The following is an 18,147-nucleotide window of genomic DNA, read 5'->3' on the forward strand; positions in this document are numbered from 1 at the left end:
ATGCAGGGATGCAAGGAGAGAGGAGGGGGTCCGACCCAGCGATATACATGAAGTGAGACTCTAATAATAGCCTGGTAATATGTATATACGTGTACTTCAGGCTCATAACCAATAGAAATACAGTGAAGGAGTGAAGGAATGGCCATTGTATTGTTCATTTTCTCCGATTTTGCAGGTCATTGATCAATAATGGAGCATTAACGGTCAGTAACTCGACTATTATAGACTCCTGATGTAGATGAAAGAGCAGAATGTACTTCATGGGATGTGCAATCACATGATGAATTCTTTGTTCTTTTAGCGTGTTTGTACTTTATCCATGACTGAGTCCATGTTTTTGTCTTTTTGAGCAAAGATATTTCAGCTTCTATTCTTCTTTGTTCTTCTTTGTTATTATATTGCTGTTGTTTTGGGGGGTAGCACAAGCTGCAGTGTTAGTGTATGTCTACCAGAGCTGTTGTGTATCTTTGCAAGCAACACTTTCAGGCAGGAAAGTGTGTTATTTGGTCAGCAGCAGGAGCAGCACTCTGGTGGTGAATAGGTACTGCAGCACAGTTGGAAGAAGTTCACGTCCACCACTTCAGATTCTTCCCGCATGCATAACCACATTTTTGTTTTCTCCACAAGGAGGCAGCACCATCCAGTGGTGAAATATGTCACTGCACAACACATGCACCAACACATGCACCGACATAACACGCAAGGCCTGCAGCCATGCATGCACAGTGCTCTTAAAGAGCACTTTATTAGAGACACTAGTGCAGTCGGGCGCAGTTCAACAAAGCAGTTCTGCTATCTGCATCTACATGCCTCTCATGCATGCTTTTCTCCATTTTCTTTCTGTCCCTTTTGATTTTTTTTGCCCCTTCTTGTAAATCAGTCACCAAAGTCATGCATGAGGACACATATGTAGGCAGGGAGACCTCACAGTCGGTGTACATGTGGGCAATGTGCAAAGCTCACCATAAAGGTTTTTGCATTAACAGGAATATTGCACTCAGAAATGAAGCTGAGACAAACTGATAATATGAAACATTGTACTGTTCCTAATTTAAAAATTGGTAAATGATTGTCCTAGGATAAAAAATGATGTTTTCATTAATATACTTTGACCAGTTAAGGAGTCTAGATATGTTGAAACATGTTTTTGTGCCAATTTCTCAAATAAATTTCACAAGTATATTCCCATTATCTATGTCAGTCTATATCTCTCATGCACACACAATAATGTACAAAGAAACTAGCTGTGCTTCTGCTGTCATTACACTTTTTTTTAAAAAAAGAAACGTAAACGTTTAAATTTTTCCCTCAGTTTTTCACCACTTCAAGCTACATAAGGGGATCAAAATATTAGGTGCAAATTTAATTTCATTCAGTCCAGTTAGTTTCTATATAATTTAATTTAGTTTTGTTTTATTTTAGTATTTTTTAAAGGCATCTAATGGCATGAATGCTGAATATAGTTAAGTTAATTCCAAAACAATCCAGTTTATCAGTCTACTACTCAGGAAGGCATGAACTCATCGACCTCTCACCGTGTTTTACCAGGAACCGACCAATCAGACAGAACTACACTTCCCAGCTGCCATTGCGCTTCCTTCTACCGCAAACAAAGAGTGGCGCATACGCACATAGCTCGAAGTGGGGTTTTTTTTGCGTTGTTCTTATCAATAAAAAAAACACTTTCAGCGAACACGATGTTAGTAACGACAGGTGTAACCGCAAAAAACACGAAGCTGTCCGAGTCCTCGCGTGATTTCACGTTTGCGGAAGTTGGAACGGCATGAGAGGCAGACAGAGCTGTCCGAGGTGCTGACACTGTGAGTAGTGCTTGTACTGCTTCAGACCACCTACCTATGTATTTAACATGTCTTCTGCTAATATAGCTTTACTTCAAACATCGATATATTGCCTAAGATAGAGTGTACTGTATTTATTTTGTACTGAATACTCTGCTAGGACACTGAATGTATTAGGCACACTGATATTCAGCTTTTGTGGTAGAGAGGTACAGGATTGTGTTATAGAAATGTTAAAGTGGAATTCTGAAATGCAATATAATTTCTTATCACTATTCACCTACCTCTGTATGTATATCTCACAAGTAGTGACAAAATATTAGATTTAATATTAGACTTACTACATTCCATTGCAAGTTCTTAATTATTTTTGTAAATATGTTAGATTTGGGCAACATGGATGAACATCAAGAGTCGTCCTCCTGTTTGACCAACGCCCACAGCCCCAGCAGCAGCAGCCCTCCCTGTAGTAAACCTGGTAGCGCCCCACAATGCAACGGGGTCCCAGAGCGACGGACGCTGCTGCGGGTGTCTGAGTCCCATGGACTGCAGCTGCTGGGTGTGCTCAGATCTCTCAGGGAGCGAGGCATGCTGTTCGACTTCACCATTAAGGTCCAGGATCACACGTTTCCCTGTCATCGCTGTGTTCTTGCAGCATGTAGTGATTTCTTCAGGTATCTATCTATCTATCTATCTATCTATCTATCTATCTATCTATCTATCTATCTATCTATCTATCTATCTATCTATCTATCTATCTATCTATCTATCTATCTATCTATCTATCTATCTATCTATCTATCTATCTATCTGGCTGTCTATCTATCTATCTGGCTGTGTAATTAATCTGTGAACATCATGTGCAACTGTTCTGCATTTAGTGCCATGTTCGAGGTGGATATGCGAGAGCGTGATGATGGTTCGGTGATACTCAGTAACCAGTGTCCAGTGGCGGTGGCTTCTTTCTTGGATTTTGCCTACTCTGGAGAGGTGCTCATCACTGACAGCAACGTCGACATGTTGTTTCAGCTCGCCTCTTTTCTACAGGTAGAAATGCAGTCATTACAGTCCACTTCTTTTTTTGAAAGTCCCTTTCCAGGCATCAGTTAAACCCTTCATTTAATTTAAAGTAATCAAAATTTTAATTGATATTAATTAACACATTTTTTATATAAAAAAATACAAATATTTATTTATTTTAGAAAATATATATCCATTCATGCCTTTAAATGACTTACATGAAAGATTCTGCAGTAACACTGTCAAAGTACTTTATGCTACACAATGCAAGATGTGCTACTGGAGTATTTCAGAAATACATGTTTGAAATGCAAACCAATTCTGAAGAGGGTAATGATATAGAAAGCCCCACCCTGCAAGCTGACAAGATTGGTTCCTTAGGTTTGTTACATGAAGAATCCTGAATGAGACTGTCATCAATTCAGTGCAGTTTTGATGTGGAAATGCTCAGCCATAGCTCGGACTGCATATTTCTATTACGATGTGCCTTCTAGCACACAAAAAGAAAAATATGAATGAATATGTGAATAAGGTAAAAAAATAAAACAAAATAAAACAATAAAAAAAACACTGATTTTCAGCTTAACACATGTTAAATCTGATACTGAGTTTGCCAGGTTTCTTCCATAAGCAGTGTGTCCATTTCATATTTTGTTGCAGTATGGCTGGAATATGTTAATAATATAATGAATGATGACTGAATTCCATTTCGCTGCATCACTTGCAGGGTTGTGACTTTTCATTTTGCCTCACTGTCACACTGCCATGGTTTACTGGAACACTTCCATCCTGGGGAAATCATTATTGCTATTACCGTACAAGTCATCTGCGGTATACCCACACCGATGTCTTCAATCATTTTGACATTATGGCCGTGTACAGACTGTGAACTTGGGACAACTTATAAGTTATTATTCTTATGGATACATGAACTGTGGTGACCTGATGTAGTTCTCAACTTATCTCCATCGACCTGAGGAGAGATCTGATCAAAACACTGGTGTGGGTGTACAAAGCTTCATTCATCTGACAAGCATTTTAACATGAATATTTTTCCCCTGCTTGTTGTCTCTGTCGTCAGGTGTCAGTCCTGTCCAGGGCCTGCAGTGATTTCTTAATACGGACCATGGATCTCTGTAACTGCCTGTGTCTCTTGTCCCTGGCGGAGGCGTACGGCTCAACCTCCCTCCTTCATAGTGCCAATGAGTTTGTGGTTCAGAACTTTTCTGACCTTTCCAAAAGCCAGGACTTCTTGGACATGCAGGTGATACTTCATCTTGTACCTGAATAGTGCATTCACATACAGGGTATCTTCTACAGATCCTATGATGTTATTAAGATCTGTGTTGTCCCTTTAGTCAGTTCTCATCCTGACTGTGTATTATGTTTGTAGACTCTGTATTCTGTCTCCCTGTACAACTAGTTAAATTTAGTTCATTTTCACTGTTATAACTGTTTTCAAACCCAATAAACCGGGACTAAACTGTCACTGATTCAGTATAAATATATGATTTATGTGTCTTGTAAGACAATTTTAAGAGAATATAGTTGCTATATTTGTTAAGATCAGCTCAGCTGTCTCGACCTCTTTCAGCATGAACAACTGTTTACCTGGGAAAAAAAACATTACATAACGATTCATATATATATATATATATATATATATATATATATATATATATATATATATATATATATATATATATATATATATATATATATATATATATATATATACACACTTATTATTGAAAGAAAAAACATTCTTTTTCAAAAAAGATAACATTAATTAACATTGTTAATGTGGTAAATGACTATTCTAGCTGGAAACGGCTGATTTTTAATGGAATATCTCCATAGGGGTACAGAGGAACATTTCCAGCAACCATCACTCCTGTGTTCTAATGCTACAATGTGTTAGCTAATGGTGCTGAAAGGCTAATTGATGATTAGAAAACCCTTGTGTAATTATATTGGCACATGATTAAAAGTATGAATTTTCATGGAAAACATGAAATTGCATGGTTGACCTCAGATTTTTGAATGGTAGTGTATGTACAGACATGAATCACCCCTATCTGTATCTAACAGTTCGACACAATGATTTTCAGCCTATTAAGTTCAACAAACTTTACATGTAAAGTTATTAACGGTCCATGATTTGATGTCCAAAGAAGTATGAGAGCTTTAATGGACTTACATTTCTGTTAAGCTAATTATTCCTTTGTGCACTTTACAGCATTAAACATTGTATCCATAACAAAATGGTCATTAAATCTGGCCCTGGAGCTCTAACAAAAGGCTTCTGTCATGTCATTTTTGACCTGACAGGCACTCCGCTCACTTCCAGACTGACCTGCTGTTGGCACTCACTTAGTTTTTACCATTTCCTTTGCTTCCTTCAGGTGAATATCTTGGAGGCCTGCCTCAGGTCAGACACTCTAAACGTGCCCAGTGAGGAGGCAGTGGTGATGTCTCTTCTTAGATGGATTCGCCACAGTCTCCCTGGAAGACAGAAGCAGTTACCAGGACTGTTGTCTCTAACCCGACTGCACCATCTCCCTGCACCTGCTCTAAAGGTATAAACCCACTGAATGCATTGGATTTAGGATGTTGTGCGGTTTGTGATTGTCTAATCTTTCCAGTCTTACTTCTTGTCTTCTCTCTTAGACTCTACGTGATTCAGACTCTCTCCTCCGTGATGATGAGTCCTGCCTCGCCCTGCTGTCAGAAGCCCAGAGCAGACAGACTCAATACGATGGCCTGCTCACTGACGCCAGACCCGCCACCACACAGAGCTACATCTACATCCACAAGACGGAGGAGAATGGTGAGATCCGACACACATTCTGCTACTGTCTGGAAACAGACCAGTGGAAAGAGCTGGGACCAGGACACGGAGAAGAAACGACCACGATGCCAGACCCACCAGGCTCTTACCTTACCAGCTATGCTGAAAAGGTACATTCTGGGGTGGAATTGCAGCTTCCTATATTTTGTAACAATTTAAAGTTAAGTAATAAAAATTATAACCTCGGTGTCGTTGTGAGCATTTTAACTAAACACTGAGTTTTTAAACTAAAATTGTGCCTTATTTATTTAAAAAAAAAAGTGAAGCGATAAAGAAAACTCTGAAAACGTGAACACATTTTTATGTACGGTAGATCTTTTTCTTTGTTTAATCATGATCATGATTTCACTCAAACTCATGGAGAACAGATATAAAAGGAGGTGCAACAGTTTAATAGTGCAGGCTATTCTTTGTCAATACCTCAAGTTATGTCAAGGGACAAATAAATGGGACCTGGGCTTATTTACAGAGTTTTTTATTTATGTTGTCTCAGTTGTTGCTGAAGATATTTATTGGTCCAAACGAAGTTTATTCTACATGTATGTTTCAGTCGCATCCTTAGTTTTAAACACTGATCATCTTTTCTACTGTCCGCTACCTCTAAGATGTTTGTCACAGGTGGTTGTCGGGGTAACTGTTGCCGGGCGATACGTCTCCATGTGGCCGAACCGTTCCATGATGCCACTGATGAGGTTTGGTGCTTCTGTCCTGTGACTTTAACCTGCACACCTGCACCAGCCATGCTGAAGCCCAGAACCATGCACACGGCTGTGACCTGCCTCAACCGAGTGTATGTTATTGGGGGACGGAGCAAAGGATCCAGAGGGGGGGCTCCCAGTCTGCTGGAGGCAAGAGGGTTTTCTATATTTACAGTAGTTTAAACTGATTTAAATTGGCTGAAATATCCTTTCATCATTAGGTCACTGAATTAGGAATAAGAGACAGTGTAGCTTTTTAATAAGTACTACAAACCCAGTTGTTTTCTCCTCTGTACACTAGGTGGAGTATTACAACCCCCTGAACCAGACCTGGAGCTCTGTCAGCCCGCTGCCCACTGCCATTTTCTACCCTGAGGCCAGTGCTTGTGGCAGTTTTATCTACACGCTGGGATCTGAGGTGGAAATCACAGACTCCTTTAACCCCTCGCTTGACCGCTTCTTCCGCTATGATGCCCAACAGGACCAGTGGAGCCGCCTAGTGGCAGAGTTTGGCCAGTTCTTCCATGCTACACTAGTCAAGGCTGTATCAATCAACAATACGCTACACCTCTGTGACCTGTCCACTTATAAGGTGAGCTATCATGTGCAGTAACAAATGAGCTGCAGTCTGAAAGCATTTAAATGACAATGTAGTGTAGATTTGCATATACAGGACTGTTTAAATCACAGGGATTAAAGTGTGCCCTTGTTTTCCTTCCAGGTCTATAGTTTTTGCCCAGAGACCTGTGTGTGGAAGGGCGAAGGCTCATTTGAATGTGCTGGGTTTAATGCTGGAGCAGTGGGCATGAGAGACAGAATCTACATCCTGGGTGGCGATTATTCACCTGATGAGATTACTGATGAAGTTCAGGTAGGAGAGAAAATCCATTCTGCCCTAATTTTGCTTTTGCTCATTAAGCAGGTGTTCTAAATCACACTTTGATGAACTAAATCTGAAGTGAAATGGCAAGTTTTCTAATGATAAAATGTTTGGGGTGATTGCCCAGTTTGGGATCAGTCAGATGAATCCTTGATCATACTGCACAATGGTTGAGAATATAGACATCAAAAGTACCTAAACCTGTTGAATGACCCTGCATATACCAATTTGCAGTTTGAGTGTGAAGTTTATACAGTATGTTATTAATTAGACTGAGTTAAGACAGATATAGTGGAGACTGGAAGCAGAGGGAACCCATCACAGGAGTTGCGTCACCTATTTACACCCTATTATGAGCCCAGGAGAGTGCCCTGAGAAGGGAGCGCTAGGATTTGATATACTCAGGCTTGAAAAGACAGAGAGGGCATGGAAATGTATTTAGGGTACGAGTGGTTGTGTTAACCAGGAATGAGTATTCTTGACAGGTGATGAGAGATGTAAGTGAGGGGTAGCTTTGTCTGTAAGCCAAAACTGCAGTAGTTAGCTGATATTATTTATTAGCTAACATGTGTGTGTCCATTTATTCTTCTTGTCTTTCAAGGGAGCAAACGCCATAGAGGTGTGCGTCCTCACTAACCCTCCATGCTCTCAGAGTTTTGATCAGGATTTTCTGTGTGTGTGTTTTTTTGTTGCTACCTGTGCAGGTGTATTACAGTGGAAAGAGTCAATGGGAGGAAGTGGCACCCATGCCCAGAGCGCTCACCGAGTTCCACTGCCAGCTCATTAGCTTCAACAGATACAGAGACCCATGGGCTGACACACAGCAGTGATACACAGACACACACACACGCATGCAGCACACATGTGAGTGGCCGTGTAGCGCACCGTGCATGAATCAACTCTCGGCTTTCAAACATGAGCGCATGACGGATGACTAACACGTCAAGAAAGAGAGAGACAATCAGTTCAACTAACACCACATCTCCTCTCACAGACCATCATAACATCAGAGCACCTGAGGCGAATAATTTATTTTTTTATCTAAGGTAAAATTCTTCCGTAAAATTGTATGCGTGGAGCACCTGCTGTTATAGGACCGTTGTTGTGTCACTCTAAATATGGCCCCTCCCATGGAGGAACCATATTAAACAGAATACTATTTTAGAAATCCTATTTTAGTACCTTTTCTGTCTAATTAATTTGCTTAATATAGAGAATCCACTCAAAAAAATGTGTGCTATAACTTTTTCAGCTCTCCTACAGATAAAAAAAATAAAATAAAACTGCATTATGTCTGTGTAGTTTCTCATTCATCCAGGTCATGGTTATCCAAAGTTGTTTAAATCAATCCAACTGGACTTTAAGAAGGTTCCTTCGAAGAAGCCTCTTGGATGAGAGGTGAAACGTCTTCAAGGAACCTTCTTAAAGTCCAGTTGGATTGATTTAAACAACTTTGGAAAACTGCATTATGTAACACTTTTGACCTTTACATTTCAGAAATTTGGGGATTTTGCAGCCTTCTGGCAGGCCTACACAAAGATTCTAAAACACAAACAATATATAAAGTGATCGTTTAGTCTTTCTACTAAAAATTACTTTTATTTCATAGTTTATTTAAAAAAAAACCAAAAAACATTAATCTGTCGTATTTTCAGAACTCTGTCACAATTGTTTGTTTTTTTGACAAATCATTTCTTCCAAGCTGAAGGAGAGCTTTTAATTTGCAGTGCAGGCACTATTTAAAACTGAGCTACAAAAAATACTCAAGCCAGTGCTCACATTAAACAGCTTGCCTGTATTCTCTTACTATAGTGTCATGTTTCCATGCATGCCCTGCCTCTCCTGTCATGGTGTACACAGTCCTACATTTGGTTAATGAAAATGCACAGCTTTCTCTGTAGTTGTTGACTCTGTGACATTCTGTAACTACAACAACAACATCAAGTGCAAGAAACCACAAGGAAATAGTCTGGGCTTTGCAGTGTAAATCATGAATGCATGACACGTTTGTGTGATGAGACAGAAACCAAATCCAATGATTTAAAGACTGTTTAATGGCAAGAAGTGAACATAAACATGATGCTTCCTTATTTGTGCTGATGTCTTCTTTTATGAGTAAATACAATATGTGTGTTTGACACATTCTTCACTTTGTAAAAACAGAACTAGAGACACAACAGCATGGTTCAGTATATCACAGTGACATGGATGACTGTATGTATGACTGTTTCTAGTCACATTGCCGTGTTTCCTCACTTTTAGGGTATCCATAGTGAAAGACTAAAGCCTCAACCTCTTTTTATTTACATTTGTTCTCCTTCTTCACTTTACCTCTTTGGGTTATGCCAGAAATTCATGACTGCATTCAAAAAACAGCTCAGCACTCAAATACGGATCCAAGACCAATCTGCCACGGCCTCAGAATGGTATCTGACTTCATATGAATACTGGATCAGACCTGTGACCGTGGACTAAATGAATGAAATGCTGTAAACACTGTGTCTGGGCAGAATTCAATCAGCAACAAAGTCTTACAGCAGCCATGCTGGCTTCCCTCTCCGTCCCCTCTGCCTCTCCTCCATCTCCTCTCTTGTTGCTCCATATTTTAGTGTTCCTGGTAAGTTTTCACCAGCAGCCACATCAGCAGCACAGTGATTAAGACAATCATGAAGTTGAGGAACAGCTCCTGCGCTGAGCGATCCATGGCAGTATGTGGGACTGAGAGGATAGGTGAGACTGCTGAGGCGCAAAGGGATCAAAAGTTGCAGATGTGATGCTTGTGAAGAGGCGTGGTTCCTTTTGGACACTGATCCAAGACCTGAGAGCGAAGAGAAGTGGCGATAAAGAAGGAATATTATACTTGTTAGAGTGTAGACTGAAATACAGACATGAGCAAAGCAGGTATTTAAAAACGTGTGTGTCAGTGGCACATGTTTGATGTTGGTGTTTGCTGTCTCTGTTATTATAAGTTAGAGGGATTAGTGACCTCTCAGTTGGGTTGCTATGTGTTTTCACAGTCACCGTCACTCGACAGAGAAAGGGGCCACGATATCCCTTCACAACACGAGAGGTGATGCACACAACCAAAGCATAAACGTTAATAAACACAAGATCAGGTTCCAAACTGGTGAGCTAACTTAATCATGCATGTAAAGGTCATGTTTTTGCACTCGATTAAGTCTGAAAGAGTGTCTGAAACGCTGACCTGTGGTCTTGGTAGCCTACATAAATGATCAAAAATTACAAAAAATGAGCTGTTACCTTGCTTCTTTTGGTTATGATCTCACTATGAGCAGGACGGGAAGTGAAAGCAGATGCTCTTCTCTGCTCCTTTTCCTATCTTCACCTCTAGTTGAGCAGCTTGTCTTCTTCTTCTTTCTGGAAACTTCTCTGTTGAGCAAGTTCTCCTCTGCAGCATCTGCTGCTCGCTGTTGTCCAGCTTTCTGCCTTTGTCTGGAACAGGGCCTGTTGCTAAAGTAGTCCTCCTCGGGGGAATGCCCAGGATTCACATACACACAGGCTGATGTCACACACCAACTAAACGACCAATAGAGTGCGTTATTTTCCACAATCTGGAGTGTTTCCCATCCGTAACCATACAGAGTCTCTCTCCTACTCAAACACACAAGAGGAGGGACTCAGGGTTATTTTTAAAATGTTATTGCAGATACTTTGTGGATCATAGTTGTTCCAGACACAATATTTGTATCATCTGATGGATATAGGGAACTGTAACTGTATCGCACAGTACCTGGGGAGAAACTATGCTGAGAGGTAATGAAGAATAATAAAGAAACACCTTCAAAATGTAATATATAGTGTACGTTGGATTAAAAACAGCTGACACCTGAATTTCTCATCTGTCTGTCCGGTTATATCTGCACTGAGGAAAGTGTAATGGCATATGCACTGCAGTTCCTTCTGCCACTGCGCTACACTGACTTCCAGTTTCAAATATATTCAGATTACAGTGGAATTAAACAGTCTAATGGATGAACAAACACAGACAGGCTGATGGGCACAAAGTTAAATCCCCTTAACCTAAAATAAAGCACTACATGTCATTTAGCAATACAGATCAAACAATCGAGACAAATTTACCTCACAGTCACAAGAGTGGTGACAAGCATTGGTCAAAACATTACTTTAAATAGATGTCAATTATGAAGTGGACTTTTATTTCCCTCTTTTGCGGTTGTGTACACCCATTGTTTTTTGCCATTCCTCCCTTCTGTGTCATGCAGGCGCCAAGTAAAGGATTTTGACAGTGAACCTCTCAGCTCATCTCACACTTGACAGCTGCTAAGAACGGTGTTATCTCTGAACTGGTGCTAAACCCCCTTGACACGCACACCTTCTCCTGCACACACAGAGGGGGCACAGCAGGTCAAAGCGCGAGCACAGCCCCCCTTGAACCTTTCCATCGCAGGATTCCAAGGTCATTCCCAGAGGATTTAGCAGATCAAAACGGCTGCGATTTTATCACCCTGCTGCTCTGCCAGTGTCGGACCCCTAGCTATTTGACCCTGGGATTCCCATTGTCATGGAGATCCAGCACCGCGGTGATTGAATAAAGCAGGGCGAGGTGTGCAGGCATCTTTTTTGCGGGGTGGACCGAGGCCCACTCTGACAGCTGTGTGTGCGCTTAAGCTAGGAAAGTGCTGGCAGGGTTGCCCTCTAAATCAGTGGAGAGACAGAGGGGTGTCAACAAGGCCTCAGAGACACCATACCACACATTCTGGGATGCTGTGTGTGTGTATGTGTACGTGCCTGTTGTCCATGCAATAACACTGTTGTTTATCATAGAGTGCAAGCTAGTGTGGTGACAGTTTCCAGCAGTGAGTATTATGGCAGAATAAACTAGAAAATGTCTGGTGAAATTCTGAGTGTGCCACTGCAGTTTCTGCCAGTTGATATGTCCTGCTGTAACTATAAGGCACAATTTATATGAGTACATTTAATTTTGAAAACTGCATATTTTACATTCCCTGGTAAGTTGTTTCTAACATTTCAGAACTATTATTTTGTTAGTGTAGTGTACCTAAATGCGTGCTTTTAGCTGTTTTATGCTAACTAGGGCCTTTTACTTTGAAAAGCCTACATTCATGAACTTCTTTCCCTTAGCGGTAATAGAGTCTTGTTCCTTTCTAAAGAAAAAAAATAGCATGTAGCTTCTATAGATCCTTAAACCACTGTTACATGGCAGAGACTCTTATTTAGAAGATATCAACTGATATGGAGCCGCTAAACACTCTATGGATGTTGGATGTTGATCTGGGACATGGTAGAACATGTATCAAGGCTTTGTTAATATCATTAGTAAGTGTTAATTTGTCTTAGAGCTGTTGTTAGTTATATCCTGCTGATAGAGCACACAATAGCGTCATACATTGTTGATGAAGGCAGCCAGATTTTTAGCCAGATTTTTCAAACGCTTTCAACTCCATCCAACCCACCATACTTAAAGACAAGCTTACAGAGATGGGAGTGGATCCTTCCTGTGTTTCTTGGATCATAGATTACCTGACAGGAAGGCCACATTTTGTCAGGCTGGGGAACTGTGTTTCTTGGACATTAATGAGCAGTACTGGGGCTCCACAAGGAACAATCCTGGCTCCATTCCTGTGTACATTGTACACATCAAACTTCAAATACAGCACTGCCACATTCAGTAATACTCTGATGACACTGCTAGCGTGGCATGTATCAGAAATGGACATGAAGCTGAAAACAGGGATCTGATAAGTGCCTTCAGTGACTGGAGTCATGACAACTGCCTGCTACTCAACACCTCAAAGACAAAGGAAATGATCATAGATTTCTGCAGATCCAAACCCCCTTTTCAGCCAGTGAACACTTGTAGCGTGGACATCGAGGTGGTGACATCGTATAAATATTTAGGTGTCCACCTTGATAATAAGTTGGACTGGTCTAAAAACATAGACTTCATCTACAAAAAGGGCCAGAACCGGCTTTTTTTGCCACAGAAGACTTCGATCATTAGACATCTGCAGTAAGATGCTGCAGATGTTTTATCAGTCTGTGGTAGCAAGTATTCTGTTTTATGCTGCAGTCTGCTGGGGAGGCAGTATGAAAAACAAGGATGCAAGGCGTCTGAATAAACTGATTAAAAAAGCTGGCTCTGTGGTTGGAATCAGATTGAACTCATTGGAGGATGAGGTGGAAGGACGGGCACTTAGAAAGATGGAGGCCATTCTGACAAACATGGATCATCCACTTCATATCTGCCTCAATGAACGACGAAACATCGGCGGTGGACAGCTCCTATCCCTGCGCTGCAGGACGGAAAGATTCAGAAAATCTTTCTTACCATCAGCAATCTGACTATTTAATTCTAAAGTAAACAGATGAGACCAGACAATTGAATTTCCCTTCGGGGCTTAATAAAGGTATTGTATTGTATTGTATTGTATTGTATTGTATTGTATATTTGATAATAGAAAGAAGGACTCCAATCAGCCAATCACCTGTGAGTCACTGGTTACCATGGTGATTCCAAATTTTCTAGTGGAGGAAGGGGAATGGGTAAGAAGACAGAGTGAAAAGATGAGACAGAGTCAGAGGGCAGACAACAGGATTTACCCTCTTGAACAAATGATCACAGCTCAAAAACTATAGGTCATATTGAAAAACGTCTTCAAATATGTGAAGCATAATCTTATTTGCACACTCAGTACAAACTGCAGATGTGGTGGCAGATCAGGCAGATTCTCCATTTGTCATTTTCACCCCAAATTTTGGAGCTCTCATATAATGGGAGTGACTTATAGTTTCGGTTGGTGCACTCCGTGCTCTGAGGTGATTTGTGAAAAAAAAAAGTTGGATGATAATTAGAGTCATACTGGGTGGAAAAAAAACAAAAATGCAGACATCTTTATGTTTAAATTGTTCATGTCGAAGCGAAGTTGTGAGAAGAAAACAAGCTTAACTGCACCTGTGTTCATAAAACTTTTCAGGGCAAAATTTTGAGTGAGTGACATCCTCTCTAACTAAAAGACAATTCTGGATTTTCAAAAAAATTCATATAACTTAAAGTGTGACTGAGTAAAAACTGTAAAAGATATCAAAACACAGACAAATCACATTGAAATTATATTTTGTTTGTTTGACTTGTTCAAAATTGAAATGTCAAAGTTAGAAAACATGTGTTCCATCTTTATGCTAAGCTAAGCTACACTGATATCACCTGCTTGCTGTGGCCTCATATTTAGCGTACAGAGTGGTAGCAGAACTAAACATATATTTAATAAGCAAATACCTTCATACGTAGGAACGTCTTTGTCATTCAACTGTCAATAACACCTTTTAGAAATGATTTAATATTTTCCATTCATGAAATTTTATCAGACAGGAATAGAAAAAAACACCCTTATTTCCAACCTAGGGTTATCTTTGCTTTATGCTAGGTGGTTTATCCTAATTGTAGTTACACAAGATAAATGGCCTAATTTCACTTTTTTATTGTTATACATACACTACCAGTCAAAAGTTTGGACACACCTTCTCATTCAATGCTTTTTGTTTATTTGTATTATTTTCTACATTGTGGATTAATACTGAAGGCTAACACTTTTTGTTTACAACATAATTCCATATGTATTATTTTATCATTTTGATGTCCTCAGTATTAATTTACAATGTAGAAAATAATGAAATAAAAACCATTCAGTGAGAAGGTGTGTCCAAACGTTTGACTGGTAGTGTATTTGTAGAAATTTTGTAGCTTAGCTGCTACAAAAATTTTTCCCTTTCTGTCTTGTGAGAATCCTCAGCAAAACATATGAGCAATAAGACAATTAGCTTAACTTAGCATAAAGACTGGAAAAGCTAAGTTAAAGCAGAGATATATTGAAATTCAGGTGATCTGAATTTTATTCCAAGATTTCTAAGTACATTGTTATATCTGATTTAATTTGACAAATAGTGGTTTAGTTTCCAGGTTATGCCTATGGGCTTAGTGTCATATTTATGAGACAGAAATGAGAATGGTATCAATCTTATTTAAGTTTCAGTAAAACTATAAAACAACAGAAGTCATTAAAAAAGAAGAAACAAAAACAGATTTAACTTTTAGTGGTTGAAAAGTGATAGTTTTAAAATATAAATCTACTAAGCTTCTATTTTATAACCCAATTTTGTGTAAAAGTGGCACAGACAACATATTCTTCCATCTGAAAGACAATAAAACTGTTTTTTAAAATGTCAGACACCAGATTTGATGCTGAAAATATTCTTCAGGAGATCAGCTGTCCTGCAGTTTAGTCTGAAAAGCAGTCTACAAATAGCTGACGCTAAAAATGATCTTCCAACCAATTTTTCTCATTTAAAGTGTCCAAATCTTGGCCACTGCAACAACAATGATTAAAGGAAAGAGAAGAATTTATCTGCCATTCTGAGAGAGAGATGATACACACACCAGATGGATCAGCGAACACAATAATCAGCCTCGTAGATATTTTGGCCAGAGGAATTACACTGTTTGAACATCGGCTCTCTATTTCTGTCTTTTTAAAAATCATTTTCTATTAGTCACTGAATGAACGGATATCTTACTTTCTTCAGGGCTACAGGATTACATGCCTTCTTTTGTTGATTTTTGTGTAATACAAGACAAATCTTTGGCTGTATGCATGTAAACATCCAATGTATCCTCAGTGCATGTTCTTTATATTTTGTTTTCGATTGAAAATTGTCACATAGTAAGTTTCAGTCTTTGGAGAACATACTGGCGTCAAACCTTTTTTTTTTTTTTTGAGATTTCAGAAATGTGCACGTATATGTATTATTTATTTCACTCTTTCATTCCATCATTCCTCATTGAAGTAAACAGCTAGTCACATACTTCACACATCACTGTATATAGCTACTCTTAGGCACATATAGGGACATGACAGTTAGGGCCCTGAGAGCAGGTGGGGGCAGGAATGATGGGCTCTGTGGTGGGGCGGATGGCAGGGCTCTACGGCCTTGTCTCTTCCCCATCACCCTCTTGCTTGTCTCCCCTGCTCTCTAATTTGTTTTTAATGCACCACACACACTCACACCTTGGGGGTAGGTCTGGGACGGCTCGGGGAACTTGGGCCAGGGTAGGCTGCAGAGTAGCCATCCTCTGTGGTCCTCTGGCCCGCCCCCTGGACGCCTCGCCCAGCCTCCCCACTTTTAATGCACCACATGACACTCAGGGTTACACTATCACGGTGCAGGGATAATGTCTCCAGTCTGGGATCGGGAGACATATTAATAGGGAGCAATGGGGGGGATTTCACTAATATGGCCTCGCTGGTGGGACCCGGCCCACTTATGGTTATGGGGTGGCGGGGGTGGACCATCATCCATGTTGCTGTGGCTGGGGGGTCCCCGGGACCTGGGGGCTGTGGTCGGGGGGGGTTCTCCTGCGTGCCCGACGGGTCCGGGCAGGTGCGATGGCTCTTGGTGGGCTGCGGGGGCTGGATTGGCCGTCCTGGTGGGCGCTGTGGCTGTACTGCGGGCTGGTGGCATGTGGTGGCTCTGTCCTGGTGGGTTGTCAGGGCGCATTGCGGGGGGTGGGGGCCCTGGGTGTACTGCGCTCACCTGGGGCCTGGTGCGGGGGGTATGCGGGGTGCCTCCCTGTTGGCGTCGCCAGGCCCCACCACACTGTCCATTTTTACTCTCTGGACTCGCATCGGGTCCCGGCTCCGATTTCCTCTGACCGGCTCCCGGTGGTGGCCTGCCTTGTGATGGGCTGGTTGCCGCCCCTTCGGTGGGCTGCTCGGCCCCTGTGTCTGGCTTCCTGGCTGCGTGGGGCCGTTGGCCCCCTCAGGGGAGGGGGTGGGGGTGGGCGGGTCGGGTAGTGGGGTGGGGGGTTTGGTGGGGGCTGGGGCTGGGGTGGGCGGGGTTGGAGTTTGGGTGGCGGGTGGGTCCTCGTGCCCCGGGCCGCCTGGGTCGGTCTTGGTGCGCTGGGGGTGTCGGTAGCTGCTCCCTCTTGTTCTCCGGGTTCGCGTCGTTCATGGTGGTCCCGGAGGCTCTCTGGGGGTGCCGCCCTGTGGCTCCTACGGCCCGGGGGGAGGGGTGCCCTGTTGGCTTGGCCCTGCCTTGCCTTGATTGCTGTTCTGGGCTTCCGGGTCCTTCACACTTGCATGTTTGATCAGGTCTCGCCAGCTACTGCCGAGTCCCATTTCAGCGAATGATGGGACCCGCCAGAATGTGCTGAGAATCTCTCCAGAGTCTCTACCCTAAACTCATTCTCTCTTGCACTAGTATCCTCTTCTGGCCTATTCTATTCTATTCTATTCTATTCTATTCTATTCTATTCTATTCTATTCTATTCTATTCTATTCTATTCTATTCTATACTATCAAGACATCCACAATTGTGGTGCTCAGTACCATTTGTTTAATTATTTATTTATTGAATCTCTTTTTCTTTTGTGTTGGTTTTCTTTTCTTTTTTTTTTTTTATTGATGGACAGTTAGTAGTTGGGAATAACACACCACCTTACTATCTTTAATTGCAATAGCACCGCCTGTTAATTTCTATCCCTGTTCGTCCTGTCCAGTCTTTGTTTCCCCCACACACCACTGAGGTGTAGCACTGCCCTCCCTGGCTCATAATAGGGAATTCTAATAAAGAATGTCTGCTTAGCTTTCAGGGAGGGCCGGTGATGGTCACACACTTGCACTAAATATTAAAATATTTGGCTGCAAGACTAAAATATGCATCAATCTCATACAATGTTGACACCTCTTTTGTGGAGTTAAACAATGAAAACAAATGCAGACAAAAAAAAGAAAAGAAGTAAACAGCTAGTTTTGGCTGAAGTACTTCTACTCTTTTACCTTCCTGTTTCATCATTTAAGTTTTTTACGACCCTCATCTTTCACCTAAAATACAGATACACAA

The 18,147-nt window shown here is 41.3% G+C and overlaps 2 protein-coding genes across 2 annotated transcripts; one reads left to right on the plus strand and one right to left on the minus strand.

Moving 5' to 3' along the window:
• Nucleotides 1-1,591: 1,591 nt before the first annotated feature.
• On the plus strand, nt 1,592-9,338 carry kbtbd3 (kelch repeat and BTB (POZ) domain containing 3). The gene is made up of 10 exons (XM_023288937.3): nt 1,592-1,820; nt 2,185-2,473; nt 2,681-2,846; nt 3,901-4,083; nt 5,225-5,398; nt 5,490-5,780; nt 6,276-6,518; nt 6,670-6,960; nt 7,090-7,239; nt 7,953-9,338. The coding sequence occupies exons 2-10, from the start codon at nt 2,196-2,198 to the stop codon at nt 8,076-8,078; spliced, it is 1,902 nt and encodes a 633-aa protein (XP_023144705.2). The 5' UTR covers nt 1,592-1,820; nt 2,185-2,195; the 3' UTR covers nt 8,079-9,338.
• Nucleotides 9,285-10,717, minus strand: LOC111580975 (sarcolipin). The gene is made up of 2 exons (XM_023288936.3): nt 10,510-10,717; nt 9,285-10,066 (listed from the first exon to the last, which is right to left on the minus strand). The coding sequence occupies exon 2, from the start codon at nt 9,950-9,952 to the stop codon at nt 9,854-9,856; it is 99 nt and encodes a 32-aa protein (XP_023144704.1). The 5' UTR covers nt 9,953-10,066; nt 10,510-10,717; the 3' UTR covers nt 9,285-9,853.
• Between the last annotated feature and the right edge of the window lie 7,430 nt (nt 10,718-18,147).

The sequence above is a fragment of the Amphiprion ocellaris genome, chromosome 7, assembly GCF_022539595.1.
Source record: "Amphiprion ocellaris isolate individual 3 ecotype Okinawa chromosome 7, ASM2253959v1, whole genome shotgun sequence".
In the NCBI taxonomy this organism is placed as follows: domain Eukaryota; kingdom Metazoa; phylum Chordata; class Actinopteri; family Pomacentridae; genus Amphiprion; species Amphiprion ocellaris.